At 36.5% G+C, this 16,963-nt stretch overlaps 1 protein-coding gene across 1 annotated transcript; it reads right to left on the minus strand.

The window, feature by feature from the left end:
- Positions 1 to 8,382: 8,382 nt before the first annotated feature.
- Positions 8,383 to 16,706, minus strand: MTERF1 (mitochondrial transcription termination factor 1). Its single transcript, XM_057504967.1, is given in 9 exon segments — positions 8,383 to 8,792; positions 8,795 to 8,899; positions 8,902 to 9,067; positions 9,069 to 9,168; positions 9,170 to 9,226; positions 9,228 to 9,405; positions 9,408 to 9,595; positions 15,754 to 15,815; positions 16,386 to 16,706. Coding segments are annotated over 9 exon segments (1,587 nt in total).
- Positions 16,707 to 16,963: the final 257 nt, after the last annotated feature.

Genomic DNA, 16,963 nt, shown 5'->3' on the forward strand with positions numbered 1-16,963 from the left:
TCAGGCTTGCTTATGCTGTCTACTGCTGGTTACCAGGCATCAGCAGGAGAATATCATGTCCAAATTCAAGCAATAGAGAGGTTTTATTAGCAAGACATATGGTCTAAAGAGGCACTCTCCAGTATGGTAGCAACTAGCCATATATGGCTATTTAAAGGTTAATTTTGATTAATTCAAAAAATTTTAATTAAAATTCAGTTCCTCAGTCTCCCTAGCCACATTTCAAATACTCAATAGCCACAAGAGATTACCTATTGGATAGAACACTAATTTCCATCATTGCAGAAAGTTCCATTAAATGGCACTGGCCTGGCAGCATTGCCATTAAGTTGCTAGTCTAATTTTGTCAACCTTTATTATTATTAATATGTTTATTATTGTTTTATTTATTATAAGTAAACTCCTTAGGAAATGAGATTAATATTTGATATGCAGAAGTGAATAGAAGCATTATACAAAACACTGTGTATAGAATGGATGTAAGCCTTAAATTCAAAGTTCTTATCCTTGGATATCAAAAATATAATCAACATAGATATCCAAATAAGTATAACAGATATGTACCATATAGCAGACCACACAGTGGTTATTCCATATACATATGAAACAAAATGAAGGATGATTGGGGTTAAAAAAATCAAAAAGCACTATACTAGAACTAGAGGTAGGGAAAAACAGACTTAGGGAAACAAAACAAAAATCAAACAAGTGTAGGGGAAACAGGGTATGAGAAGCAGCTGGTGGAGGGCTTTGAAGGTTGGAAGCTTGCATTTTATCAGAGGGCAGGAGTGAAACCTCTCAAGAGCTCCTATTCAGCTTCTCACCACAGCACCACCACAGCTTCTTGAAATATTGTCTATTCCTAGGTTACATGACTTCATGCATCCCTAGTTTTTTCCACCCAAATTCCAAGTGTTAGAGAACCTCAAGCTAAGTCCTAAGCTCTCTACTCTACTACTCCTCTAATCCATTCTCAAAGTTTTAAAGAGCATTTGTATGCCACTGATCCCAGAACTTATACTTCTATGTCAAAATTCTCCTCCAAGAGTGACATTAGCATGATGCTGAATGAGACAAAAATTTGGTGTCTGTCCATGGCAGATGATTTCACAGGCAAATTCCAGCAAACATTTAAAGAATTGGTGACAATCCTCAAACTCTTCCAAAAAACTGAGAGGGAACACTCCAAACTGAGTCTATGAGGCTAGTATTACTGACACCAAAGCCAGATAAGGATAACACAAGAAAAGAAAATTACAGGCCAATATCCTGATGAATACATATATAAAAATTCTCAACAAAATACCAACAAACGAAATTCAACAGCACATTAGAGGGATCATACATGATCAAGTGGGCTTTATCTTTGGGATGCAAGGATGGTCCAACATACACAAATCAATGTATGTGATACACTGCATTAGTAGAATGAAAGAAAAAATCATATGACCCTCTCAATAGGTGCAGGGAAAGCATTTGATAAAATATAACATCCTTTCATGATAAAAACTCTCAACAAATTGAGTACATAAAGAAAGAACCTCACCATAATAAAGGCCATGTATGACAAGCCCACAGCTAACATCATACTCAATGATAAATGGTTGAAAGCTTTTCATCTAAGATCAGGAACAAAATAAGGGTGCTCACTCTTACCACTCCTGTTCATTATACCAGAAGTCCCAAACAGAGAAATTAGGCAAGAAAAAGAATAAAAGTCACCCAAATTGGAAAGGAAGAAGTAAAATTGTCTGTTAGCAGATGATACGACTTTATATTTTTAAAAATCCAAAAACTCCACACACAAAAACTGTTAGAACTAATCGATGAGTTCAGTAATGTTGCAAGACACAAAATCAGCACACAAAAATCAGTTGCATTTCTATACACTGACAATGAGATATCTGACAAAGAAAAAAAAATCATCTCATTCACAATACCATCAAAAACAATAAAATACTTAGAAATAAATTTAACCAAGGTGGTGAAAGATCCTATACACTGAAAACCATAAGACTTTGATGAAAGAAACTGAGGAAGGCACAGAAGAAAATTGTTAAAATAGCCACACTACCCGAAGTCATCTATAGATTCAATCCAATCTCTGTCAAAATACCAATAGAAATAGAAAAAAGCACAATGAAAATTTATATGTAGCCACAAAAGACCCCAAATAGCCAAAGCAATCTTTCAAAAGAAGAACAAAGTAGAAACATTATACTTCTTGGTTCTGAACTATAATTCAAAGCAATTGTAATCAAAACAGTAGGGTACTGGAACAAAAAGAGACACATAGACCTATGAAACAGAATTAAGAGCCCAGAAATAAATCCACACAAATATGGCCAATTAGTATTTGACAAAGTAACTAAGAATACTCAATGGAGAAAGGATAGTCTTTTCAATAAATGGTGCTGGGAAATCTGGATAATCACATACAGAAGATAATTGGACCCCTATCTTACGCTACTCACAAAAAATTAACAAAAAATGAATTAAAGACATAAATGTAAGACTTGAAACTGTAAAACTCCTAGAAGAAAACAGGGGAAAAGCTCATTGACATTTGTCTTGGCAACAATTTTTTTTTTAATATGGCACCAAAGGACAAACAAAAGCAAAAATAAACAAGTGAGACTATATCAAACTAAGAGGTTTCTGCACAACAAAAGAAACAATAACAAAATAAAGAGGCACCCTATGGAATGTTCTAGAGTTTGTTGTCAAGTTTTCAAATGTCAAGTAGAGAGTGAACCAAAATTCAACTTGATGAAGGCATTATGCAGACAATACAGATATAACAAGATATCATTTAACTGCAGAGGTTCCAAACTCTTTTGTAGCTACCAGGACATCTAGGGCATATGTTGTACATATGTTGGTGCTTTATGCTGAAGGCATATTTTTTACATTTATTTCCAATTCTATTATTCTCTCTTACATATTGATCATCAAATCTAGAATTATTTACCCAATCATAGTTAAGTGAGCAAGGGCATCAAGGCACCTATATTAGATACCATGGGAGACCCAAAAGCACATGCATTCATATTTGCAATGTCTTCTAAACAATAGAGAAATCAAGGAGAGTTTATAATGTGTCTATTTGATAGATAATTATTCTCAAACAAAACCTTATCCCTCACTTCAGATGTCACCACTAAGATCTTATGTAAAACAATAAACAAAACCTCCTCAAGCTCCCAAAGGAATGAAAAAGTTAACAAAATAATTGAATCAACGGCAATGATGTGGAGACCATACTACCTTATGCTGGTACCTCTGTTTTTTCTTGCTATTTCACAAGTGCAGATAAAGGTAGATTCAGCCTTTTCTCATGAGAGAACAAGGCCCCTGATGAAGTTCCATGCCCTCTGGAGAACTGGTGTGTTTCTTTGGTTATTGAACTGACTGGATTTGTTATGTGTACAGACACATAACAAATACCACACAGCTTTAAAGATGAAAATTAAACAAGAGCAGAGGATCTGGCAGCAGTAACTAAGTGCAAAGCCATTACTGAATAATATTTTTAATCATTAAGATTGTGTAACAAGAGCTTCAAACCTAGGTAAAAAGGAAAAATACCCTTATTATGTCATTTCAGAACTGCTGAGAGAACTGAACAGTGTTGGTTATTTAAAAGGAATGAATAACTATTCAGGAAAACAGCTCTTGCCGTCTTTTAAACAGACATTAAACTATCAGGGAGGAAAAGCAGTATACTAGGGTACCAATTTATTTTCTTCCAGTCCGAGGCTGATAGAACCTACAGATAACATGATCCCCTACAACTCTCTTTTGATATTTAAAGGATTCTTTAGTTTGAATTATCAACCAGACTTAGAGCTACCTGACTTTAGAAACTGTATAGCTAAACCTCTGTCTACAGTTCCCCCTGCAGTTCATAAAGTTCTGTGCACAAGTAAACACATGATGATTAAGACCCAATTTTAATTCTGATAAGTTATTACTTTAAATTATAAATTAAATATACAATTTTAATTGTTTTACCAGTTATTCATCATACACAATAAATTTAACTTTTAATACTATGATTAGTTTATCACATTTAGCTAAATGGATAAGCTGCAGCCACATGTATCGTGCTTGTAAGAACTACAGTCATACAGCTTTGTACAGGAGAAACGGGCATTCTGAAGAAGCTGAAAAGGTCTGAGATACACATTCAGATTTGCAGAGTGGGATGATGCTGACTAAGTACACTAATTTTGCTATAAACATTTCAGTTAATATTCAGAGGGTAATGTGACAGTCAGTACTTCCTAACTCCAGGAAAGTATAAACTAAAGGAAGTGTCTAACTTGGGTCCACAAATCCTACTTTCCTTAGAAAAGGAGGTTGTGTGGCTGCCAAGAGAGTAAATCCAGTCAGTTCAATAACCAAAGAAACACACCAGTTCTCCAGAGGGCATGGCACTTCATCAGGGGCCTTGTTCTCTCATGAGAAAAGGCTGAATCTACCTTTATCTGCACTTGTGAAATAGCAAGAAAAAACAGAGGCAGCTGCCCTCTTGGTTAACTTCCAGCCCTAGGGTTCTAGGAACCCCTCTAGAACAAAAGATGCTGGTATTAGTGCCAATGTCTCGTACGCGCCATAGCCCAACTTGAGTACAGTCATCAAGTGTAATGCCAAGGCAGAGGCTGAGTGGTACAGGGCTCATGACTGCTCCTTTTGGAGCTTATCCTGGTGTGTGAGTATAAATCCATCAGTACTGTTTTCCAGGTGGCTTCCCAACACCTTTACTGAAAAGAGATACTGTTTATTTCTTGATATTGATATAGGAATATAAAGTCAAATACATTTGTTTAATAGAATTGAAGAGGATCTAGAAACAAACACAGACACATGTGAAAATTTAGTGTCAGGTAAAGATGGCATTTCAAGTCAGTGTTGAATGATGGATTACTCAACTTTACTGAAGTATAATTGAAGTATACTAAATTGCACATATTTAAAATATATAATTTGGTATGTTGTAACAAATATATACACTCACAAAACCATCACCATAATGAAGATAATGAATATACACATCACTCCTGAAAGTTTCCTTGTACCCTTGGTAATACTTCCTTCGAGGCCTTCCCCACCCCACCTCAGCGCCATCCCAGATAAGAAATGGCCTACTTTCTGTCATTACAGATTAATGAGCATTTTCTAGAATTTTATATAAATAGAATCATACAGGTTGAACTTTTTTGTGAGGGAGAGGGAAGGCTGGCTTCTGTCATTTGGCATAATTATTTTGGGATTTGCCCAGGTTCTTATATGTATAATAGTGCATTCTTTTGTATTGCTGAGCAATATTCTACTGTATGAATATATCAAATTTATTTTACCATTCACTTATTGATGGACATTGGGTTGCTTCCAGGTTTTGGCTATAAACATGCATATACAAGTCTTTGTATGGACATAAAGCATGGCAATGTTAATATCAATGTAGAATTCAAAGCAAAATTCATTAACTGGACAAATTCATTAACTGGATCTTTATACTGATTATCTACCAAAAAGCAACTGATCAAAAGCCTTTAGATAAGCCTTCATGGCAACTTTCTATTGTTGTTAAACATCTATCCTGGACAAACAACCAGGCCCAGAGGATTGTACAGGCAAGTTCTGCCAAGCTTTAAGGGAATGGGTACTGCCCACCACTTTCAAATGGTTCCAGAGCATAGGAAAAAAATGATAAGCAGCTTCCAAATTAAATTTATGAGGCTAGCACAATCCAGTAGAAAACCTGATTAAGAGGCAATCCCCCTCCCACCAAAACAAAGAACCTACCCACCAAAACTTCCATAACAACAAGCTGGGGGGGTGGGGGAGGGATGCCTGTAGAATATGGCACAGGTTATATTTCAGTAGAACAAAGAGCAAAATGAAGAAATCAACTGATATCATTCATTAATGGAGTAACAGGATGATTTTTTAAAAGAACTTTTTCAAAAATTATCATTCATCCTGATTTAAATAAATACACAAACCTCTTTGTGAACCAAGAATAAAAGGGTATTTCCTCAACAGCATGATAAATAGGTCAGCTTGGACTTTGTTTCTTTGTATTGTTCAAAGGCTTTCACAATGATTTGTATATTCTCAGAAAATAAATTCATTTCTATTGGAAAATAAAAAGAGAAAGATCATCATGTAGAATAAATACAGATGGCCAACAGGCACACGAAAAGGCTCCGTATCACTAATCATGAGGGAAACACAAATCAAAACCACAGTGAGGTGTCACCTCACACCAGTTAGTATGGCCACCATCCAAAAGACAAGAAATAACAAGTGTTCTCAAGGATGTGGCGGAAAGGGAACCCTCCTACACTGTTGGTGGTCACATAAATTGGTGCATCCACTGTGGAAGGCAGTATGGAGGTTCCTCAAAAAACTAAAAATAGAAATACCATTCAACCCAGCAATTCCACTTCTAGGAATTTACCCCAGGAAAACAAATCCCTGATCTGAAAAGATACATGCACCCCTAAGTTTATTGCTGCATTATTTATAATAGCCAAGAAATAGAAGCAACCTAAGTGTCCAAAAATAGATGAATGGATAAAGATGTGGTATATATATAAATGGAATATTATTCAGTCATAAAAAGAAAAGAAATTCTGCCAATTGGAACAACATGGATGGATCTAGAGGGTATTATGCTCAGTGAAATAAGTCAGGTGGAGAAAGACAAATACCATATGATTTCACTTATTTGTGGACTATCAATAAAAAACAAAACAGAATGAAAAAAATAGCAGCAGACTCATAGACACTGAGAAGGGACTGGTGATTACCATGGGGGAGGGGTTGTGGTGGGTTGATGCAGAGGGACAATGGGGCATAGTAATTCTCAATCGTAATGTAGACTGGTCACAGGGACAGTAGTATAGCATGGAGAATACAGCCAATGATCCTCTAACAACTTTCTATGTTGACAAGATAGTAGTTGAACTAGTGGAGGTAGGATTTAATAATATGGGTAACTGTTAAACCACTGTGTTGTACACTTGAAACTAAAATAAGACTGTATATCAATTTTTTTAAAAAGATACATCATCTGATTTGCCATTTTTAAGCCAATGCCTCTAGAAATTTCTTGTTCTTTTTTTACATTAGGTGAAATACCAGTATAATGTAAATACACAGAAACTACAACCATTTATTTAAACTACATTTATTAGGCAAAATTATTCCTTTATTTAGATTTTATTATTTACACTTACTCTTTTATCTATACATTTAGAGGACTTTACAAACACTATTAGACATTCCATAAAGGTGGGTGGATAAAAGAGGTAATTATAAAAGGAAAAAATACAGATGATTAAAGGACCATGTTTTGAGACTTAATTTATAATGCAACTAATAATTATGCCATAATACATTTATTCGCTGCTATAACAAATTATTACTAACTCTGTAGCTTAAACAACATAAATTTCATTATCTATGGTTCTATATGTTTCAAATTCAAGGTCCCAGCGGGGCAGCATTCCTTTCTGGAGGCACTAGGGTAGACTGTTTCCTTGCCTTGTCCATTTTCTTTAGGCCACCTGCATTCCTTGGTTCATGGCCCCTTCCTCCCTCAAAGGCAGTAAAAGTGGGTCAAATCCTTCTTACATCGAATCATTCTGACCTCCTCTTTTACTTCCTTCTCCCTTTTAAGGAATCTTATGATAATGCTAGGCCCAGTCCAATAAACTAGGATAATCTCTCCATCTCAAGGTCCTTAATTTAATCACATCTGTGGAGTCCTTTTACAATGTAACATAACATGTTCACAATTAAGACATTGACATCTTTGGGTGGCCATTATTCTGCCTATCACAGTTGCCCTTGTCTTCAAAGAAATCAGAACATATGCATATAAATTGAGCATAAGTGGGTGAGGGCAGGGGAAGAATACTAATGGTTTAAACGGAGAATAAATTTGGAATGAAAAATCCCTCCTTTGTTTTGTCAGATTTTTATTGGCCTTCTATTCTGAAGATGAACCGTATTAACAGAAGAAATGTTTCCATCAAAACCATGAGAGGAAATACAACTATCTAAATGAATCTGTCAATTTTTTAATCTGAACAGAAACCCAAAAAAGCTTATTTTGTACTTTCTTTCTATACATTGTCGTCTTGGCACACAGCAGCCACAGCCTATATCAAATAATCAGGAGTTTTATTAATTCAAACTAGAGACAAGATCACTGGTAAGACTATACTTGACCATACTGACCATGAGTTTTTATGAACCTTTCTAAACAAAATATCCAAAGGGTCATTATATATGTACATACATGGTTAAGAAATCAAACATCTCCGTTTGAAAGGCCCAAATTCAAAATGAAATGATATTCCTACATTATAAGACTGACATTTTTTTATTCCCCAGAACAATGTTCTATCCAATGTTTAACTTTCTCAGTTCAGTTTAATATCTTTTTTGACTTGAGATAAAAAGAGCCATGTTTGATGTACTAAAGTTATACCCAGCTCTTACTAGTTCTTTGATTCAATTTTTTAAAGTATTTATGCTTGAAATGAAAATCCTCAGATTTTCAATTATTTGTGACAAGCTAATTTTTCCCTATATAAGGCAGTCTATTTTATTGTTAAACTTTTTCTTTCCCAAGATCCTATCTGGATAACTCAAAATATGCTTCTGTACCTCTTCTTTAACATACCCAAGAGAAAACAGCTTCTCTTTGATATTTGTGTAGCTTCTTTTGACATAGTCATTGGAAAGGTCTGGGAGTTCAACTCCTGGACCACTATCAGAATGAGCAGCTCCTCATTGTTCAAGTTGAAAGTTGACTATAAAAACTCAGTGTTAATTTTTACCCATTTGGTACTCTGATTTAAGATGTAAGGATTTTTTTAAGTATTTTCTTGACAAAATCTGGGGGTTCATTGTGAACTCAGGACAAAGAGACTCCCTGGAAAAGTTCAATCATCTGCTTATTCAGATCAAGACTATAGGAGAAGGAACATGGGGCATTGGTCAACAATCCACAAGGCACTTTAAGGGTCAATCCAACTGAGTAAAGGAGGAACTGAGTAGAGGAACTTTATATTATTCTCTAAGTTTAGTTTGTTATTGAACCAAACAAAGGAGTCAGGAGAATGTTTCAAAATACTGACAATTTCAGGGTGATGTCACAACTCTTCTCCACAGATCCCACCATTTTGAAAGACTTTCAGGTGTGTGTTATGGCTCGTGGATATCTTGACATGATCCTAGCAATCATTTTTTTGCTAGCTCCTTCAGACAGAAGGGACATCTTCACATACTGCTCCCTAGTACTTGTCCTATTAAAAACTCCAGGCTGTCTTTTCTTTGCCATGTCAATATCTACTCCCATGGTGAGCATGTACTTCAGTAGTTTTCATTCTTCAAAAACTCACTGTCTGCACTACCACACTTCACACCAAAAAGCCTAAATGTAATTGATATAAAGAGGATTTCTGCTGTAAATAGTGTCATTCAACATCTTGAACCAAAGAGAAAATTACTTCTTGTACACAAGAGGTTCCTTGGTACCCTAGTGTTCAGGTAGCCCAAACCTTTTGGAATGCTGTGTAAAACAACATATATAGTATTATGAAAATGCAAGTGTTAAACAGCTAGACCACCATATTATAATTTTATAAGCATCACAGTCATTTCTATAAGAAAATACCAGTATCTCCTGGTGCTACGATAACAATCCAGCCACCGCACTCCCACTCCCTAGTTCACTGCTTCCGATTATCTGTGGGCCAAGGGCTACTTCCACTCTTAACACGAAGAGAAGCAGTATAATGGTATCACCACTACTCCAGAATTATTCCTGTTCATCTTTTGTCCTTTTTATTTGGCTTTGCCTTTTGGCTACCCAGAACCAGTTGCCCCTCTCCATCTCTGCTTTACCTTCCTGGTTTCCAAACCTTTGGCTTTTTTCCACTGATGCTCTCAGTTCTGCCTTGTCTTCTAATTTCTCAGATCTTTGATCTTGCCTTAGTCCTTTCTGGTCACCAAACTCTAAATCTAGCCCTGAAAACCAACACTTCGGACTACCCAATTTCCACCTTAAACATCTCTTTCTAGATTCATGGTACTCTTTAAACCATACTATCATAGAGCCTTAATTCTTAGTTATATAAACATCTGGTCAACAACTCCTAATCCTAAACTCCATCTCACTCAGTTTACCCTACTGTCCCCTTGGTTGTAACCCAACAACTCCAAACCAATTTCACTTTCAAAATAACATAATTGGGATATTTGATCCACATAGCACAACACATGTGTAACTGTGAGTACAGGTAGCACATAAAATTAAAAGGTCACTTTACCATTCTTCTCCACCCTACCACATCACAAAAGATTAACCCAGGGTTCTCTGCATATGTTTCATAACATACGTAATTTCAAGCAAGTGACTAAACACTTGATAACTCATTTTCCTGATCATTTAGAAATGGAGCACAAAATGTATGAATTTACATATGATGTTAATCATAGGTCACTATTAAAATGAGTATCTCCATTCATAAGAAATATTTTATGAGGCAAGCAACAAAAAAACTTTCTGCTGTTTTCAACTTGTCAAATGACTTACATTCCTAAACTATTTGTGAACTGAGTCATACAACATATACATACTTTAATTGTACTTTCTCTTTTTTATACTATACAGCTGCGACAAACAGTTCTTGACTTCTAATTTCTTACAATGTGGTCTTCTCACTTAAAGGAGGCATTTCCATTCTCTCCTCTCCTAATAAGCATAAAATAGAAAACAGAGCTAGAGGCTCCAACTCACCACTAATCTCTGGGCTTGGTATACTACTTCAAGGTCAATATTAAAGAAGCCTCCCTGTCTATCCTTTTATCCTTTTAATTACTCCAATTTAACAAGAATTTAGATTACCCTACAGGCTGGGAAAAATCCTATAGCTCAGATAATCTACATAGATCTTCAAAGAATTGGGAAAAAATTCCAAAACTATAGAATCAAATAACAATCGAACAAAAATGCAAGAGACTCTCACAGAATAAATATTCAACAACTACAGCACATTTTAGATTGCCCTATTCTCTGAGCTGACTATTCTTCACTTTTCTGTAATAGTACATACTACTCTGTAACTACATACCCTTCCAAAAATACATGAATTTAGAAATTTAAAAATAAGATCCTCCTTTGAACTAAAGAATAAAGGATCTACCTCCCACAGCTCAACAATCTGTTCTCTTCCAGGTGCTCAAGGGTGACCTCTACTGGAAAATGGGACAGAATACTAACAGCTGTTGATCCTAGACCCATGCTTTCAAAGAGTGCAAGATGATCCACTGGGATACAGGAAGAAAATAGTAGAACTCTTACTTATTTTTGTCTTAGTCTTTTAAAATTTCCACTTTTCATACGTACTTTACAATGCATTCAATAGTACTGTAAGGCATGTATAATCAGTAAATAAACATATATATGTATTTGAGATACACATACAAACCTTTCTGAGAGGATAATCAAAAAAACATGAAGACCACTACTCTAAACAACAAACTTCCTTGAGATTATTAGCACCATGACAAACAGGGCTGCACAAGCCACAGAAAGTTCAAAAGAAATTCTGATGACAGACTAAAAGTGAAAATATCTGCCAAATCTCTTTTTTTAAGTACGTTTTTCATTGAAGTGTATGATATACAATATACTGGTTTCAAATATACAACACATTGGTTCAATAGTTATACACATTATTAAATCCTCACCCCAAATAGTGTAGTTACTATCAACATAGAAAGATGTTAGAGAATCATTGACTATGTTCTCTATGCTGCACTTCCATCCCTTTAACCAACTTATATTATGATTGAGAATTTCTGTGCCCTTTTAACTTCACAGGCACCTACTCAAACCTCTCCCCCATGGTAACCACCAGTCAATTCTCAGTGTCTGTGAGTCTATTGCTATTTTGTTCATTTTGTTTTGTTTTTACATTCCACAAATAAGTGAAATCATATGGTATTTGTCTTTCTCCACCTAGCTTATTTCACTTAACCTAATACCGTCTGGTCTCTGTTGTTGCAAATGGAAGGATTTCTTTCTTTTAATGGCTGAATAATATTCCACTGAGTATATTCACCACATCTTCTTTATCCACTCATCTATTGACGGACATTCAGGTTAATTCTGTATCTTGGCTATTGTAAATAATGCATCAATAAACATAGTGGTGCATATATCTTTCTGAATCAGAGATTTTGTTTTCTTCAGAAAATTCCTAGAAGTGCAGTTTGTGGGTCATATGATATTTCTGTTTTAGTTTTTTGAGAACCCTCCATACCATTTTCTATAGCAGCTTCAGCAATTTACATTCCCACCAAGTGTAGGAGGGTTCCCTTTTCTTCACATCCTTGCCAGCATTTATTTCTTGTCAATTGGTTTGAGGTGATATCTCATTGTGATTTTGCCTCGCATTTCCCTGATGATTAGTGATGTGAAGCATCTTTTCATGTTGGTGCCTGTGGATCATCTATATTTCTTCTGTGGAAAAATGTCTTCAGAATCTCTGCCTTTTTTGTTGTTGTTGTTGTTATTATTAATTGACAGTTACATGAAGAACATTATGTTTACTAGGCTCCCCACTTTACCAAGCCCCCCCCACAAACCCCATTACAGTCACTGTCCATCAGTGTAGTAAGATGCTGTAGAATCACTACTTGTCTTCTCTGTGTTGTACAGCCCTCCCCATGCCCCCCCCTACATTATACACGCTAATCATAATGCCCCCCTTCTTTTTCCCCGCCCTTATCCCTCCCTTCCCACACATCCTCCCCAGTCCCTTTCCCTTTGGTAACTGTTAGTCCATTCTTGGGTTCTATGATTCTGCTGCTGTTTTGTTTCTTCAGTTTTTCTTTGTTCTTATACTCCACATATGAGCGAAATCACTTGGTACTTCTTTTTTCTCTGCCTGGCTTATTTCACTGAGCATAATACCCTCTAGCTCCATCCATGTTGTTGCAAATGGTAGGATTTGTTTTATTCTTATGGCTGAATAATATTCCATTGTGTATATGTACCATATCTAAACTCTCAACAAAATGGGCATAGAGGGCAAATACCTCAACATAATAAAGGCCATATATGATAAACCCACAGCCAACATCATACTGAACAGCGAGAAGCTGAAAGCTTTTCCTCTGAGATCGGGAACAAGACAGGGATGCCCACTCTCCCCACTGTTATTCAACATAGTACTGGAGGTACTAGCCATGGCAATTAGACAAAACAAAGAAATACAAGGAATCCAGATTGGTAAAGAAGAAGTTAAACTGTCACTATTTGCAGATGACATGATATTGTACATAAAAAACCCTAAAGAATCCACTCCAAAACTACTAGAACTAATACCGGAATTCAGCAAAGTTGCAGGATACAAAATTAACACACAAAAATCTGTGGTTTTCCTATACACTAACAATGAACTAATAGAAAGAGAAATCAGGAAAACTATTTCATTCACAACTGCATCAAAAAGAATAAAATACCTAGGAATAAACCTAACCAAGGAAGTGAAAGACCTATACCCTGAAAACTACAAGACACTCTTAAGAGAAATGAAAGAGGACAACAACAAATTGAAACTCATCCCATGCTCTTGGCTAGGAAGAATTAATATAGTCAAAATGGCCATCCTGCCCTCTGCCTATTTTTTAATCGGGTTTTTTTTGATGTTGAAGCATATAAGTCTTTATATATTTTGGATGTTAACCCCTTCATATGCCAAATTTCTTAACAAAAGAGTAATAAATCTATTAAAGTTTCTCCTAAATCTGTCATAGGTGGATTTTATGTCTTTGTGTATAATTCACTCTCCATGGAAACATCTTTCACACAAATCAACATGTCTAAAACCAAACAGAGCATTCCTTCCTTCCCCAGAAGCAGCCTTCCTTGATTAATGGAATCACTATCAGTATCCTCATAGCCACTCATAACAAACATCTAAAGGTGAGCTATGCTTTCTTCCTCTTCCACGATCCACTGCGGAATCATGTCAATTTAGTCACCTCAGTATCTCTGAAATCCAACTTCTCTACTGTTATTCTCTCACACAGGTTACAACAGCCACCTAACTTGCCTATCACTCCAAACTACCACCATAGTATATTTGTGAAACAAAGATGTGGTATGTCCCTTATTTTCTGATTAAAGACTTCTAAAGTTCTTCCCTAGAAGCATAATCTTCAGACTGACCTTCAAAGTTCTCACCACACAGTTCCAACTACCCTTCTAGCTATCTCTTCTGTTAGACACAACTTCAAAAACAGGCACCATTGCCTCTGAAACCTGATTCTAAACATTATTGCCCATTCTTTTCTCCCTGCCTTTACATAAGCTATTCTGTCTTTCAAAAAGGCTCATCATCCTAATACCTGTCCATATAGCAAAAGGTCCTGTTCAAATACTATCTTCCCACAAATCTTTAACTGAATAATAAGTCATGAAGTGAATCATTTCTTTTATAACTTATTAGTCAGGAATCTACAACTAAATATTCTATTTATATAGGAGAAAAGAGTTAAACTGGACTTATATAAGTGACAACTAAAATTTGGTTTTGATAATACTGTAAATGCAATGAAGTGACTCCCAAAAAAGTGATGAGTGGTCTCAGCTAAACCTTAAAACAATGGTAACTAATATCAAGTCTTGGTGTGCATAGGAGGACATGGGAGAAATTATCAAATACCACTGTTGCAAGGAAATTTGACGCCACTCATCATATCCTTTAACCCAGCATTTCCACTTCTTGGAGATGATCCAAAGGAAACGAAATGACAAAGTACACATTGATTATGAAAAGGGATGACCATCATACCATTATTTGCTATTGCAAAAAAGAAACAAAAATAGCCACCAATAGAGTGATGATAAACTGTGACACATTTATGGAATATAATATTATACAGCCTGATTTTTTTTTGAAAGGCAGATTTAACACAATAGAAAGATGTCCAAGATTTCTCAAGTGGCAAACCGCTTAACAGTATGGATACCATAATACCATTTATGTAAAGGGAGGAGGACATTCATACATAAAGGGCAAAAAATGGAATGTTAGTTCTCTCAGACATTAGCAGAGGTTAGGTAATATTTCTAAAATATTGTGATATTATTTAATGAATATGTGCTGCTTTGCAAAAAGACAAGAAATTTAAAAATTACATTGGCCTAGGGGTACAAAAAAGTAATGGAAAATATGTCACCGTCATTGATTTTCTAGTTTCCAACAAAAAAAAATCACACCTGGAAAATACCAATATTTTACTGTCTTAGCACATGATCCCCATTCGAAACACTCCTATAATATCTTGCAAGATGAATATTTGCAGTCTTATGTAAGAAGTATCAACTGCCTCTGTCTACAAATTTCAAAAATAATATTCTATATTTTCGTCTTTCAAATACAATCTGTACTTCAAATCTGTCTTTTTAATTAATCAAAACCATCATATCAAGTGTCAATGTCCAAAGTTAACAAATGCACTAAAAATCTCTGTACTTGTAACTTGTGAGCTCTAAGGAGTAAAAGGGTATTTACTTTTTGGTTCACAATTCACCTGATAAAGGGACTTTCAATGGAAATAGCTAATCACTGGCACCAGTGTACATTCCAACTGGACTTCTTAATAGGCAATACAAGCTAAGTTTGGAGATCTTTACAGCAATGCATTTCTCACCTCATTTGTCTTAAGGGAAGAGGACTTTGCAGTCCTCCAGAAAAGCTGGAAAAAAGCTGTTCCTAGAAATGGCAAAAAATAAATAAAAGGAAGGGGGGCGCAAAATATTGTCAGGATTTCCTAATACAGAAGAAGATCGATCCCAGCTAATGTTCTCGCAAGATGCATAACCTCTTGCATATTAAGCATCTCTCTGAGGTATACTGAAAAGAAAACAGCAAATACTCGCCTATTCGTGGAAAAGGTAGCGGAATGAGGACTCATTTGTGAAACCAAAAAAAGAAAACTAAACGTTTCACAAACCCTGTCTTATTTAAACCCCACAACCTAAAGGTAGACATTATCAATAAAATTACAAAATAGGGAAAAGCGCCGAGCTCCTTTACAAGCTTGTCTTATCTGGCTGAAGAAGGTTGGAACCCAGGTCTTTCTTAATTCAAAATCGCGGTAATTCCACGGGTTCTTCCCACCCCTCTTCCTCCCCCAAGGACAACTCTGCAAAGAGCTGAGCTTGAATGGTACTCCGCTATACACCGAAGTCACCCAGACCGGCTTCCAGAAAGAAACGGCACACTGCCAACGAACCCACGACCTCAACCTGGACTGTACCTATCGGCGGTAGAAGGTTTTACTTCCGCCACTGAGGTCAGCAGCGGAACCGAGGAACGGAAGTGAAGAAGACAAACGCCAGGATACGCAGCAGTGACGTCGCACAGAGGTGGCGTCCCTTGCGCTCCCGTCAGCCGTGCGGCCGCCCTCAGTAGCCCGACGCGAGGGGCCCAGCAGGGGGCGGCAGTAGACCGCGGTGAGCTCGGGGAACCGACCGTCGGGGCGGATTTTGGAGGGCGGGGCGGGGCCGTGACATCCCGGACGCCAGGAACGAGGCGCCGAGGGTGGCGGCAGAGACCACCTCCTGCTGGCGACACGCGGTGGGAAAGTCGTTTTATGTACATGAATTTTGCAGCCTGATGGGGTGATTTTGCTTATTAATGTGGTTAACACTGTGCCTATGAACACCTCGGAGTTTGGTGCAGGAAAACGCGCGCAGTCAGAGGTACACAGCCCCCTATTCTTTCTTTCCTGAACTACGTAAGAAATCCTGGAGTTGTGGCTACTAATCCGAATTCAGCATCAGATTTCTAACTGATAATTAGTTCTAGTATACTTCGATTATTTCTGATTCTTTTGTGAAGAGTTTAGGCTATTTAAA

This window comes from Manis pentadactyla, chromosome 7, assembly GCF_030020395.1.
Source record: "Manis pentadactyla isolate mManPen7 chromosome 7, mManPen7.hap1, whole genome shotgun sequence".
Lineage (NCBI taxonomy): Eukaryota > Metazoa > Chordata > Mammalia > Pholidota > Manidae > Manis > Manis pentadactyla.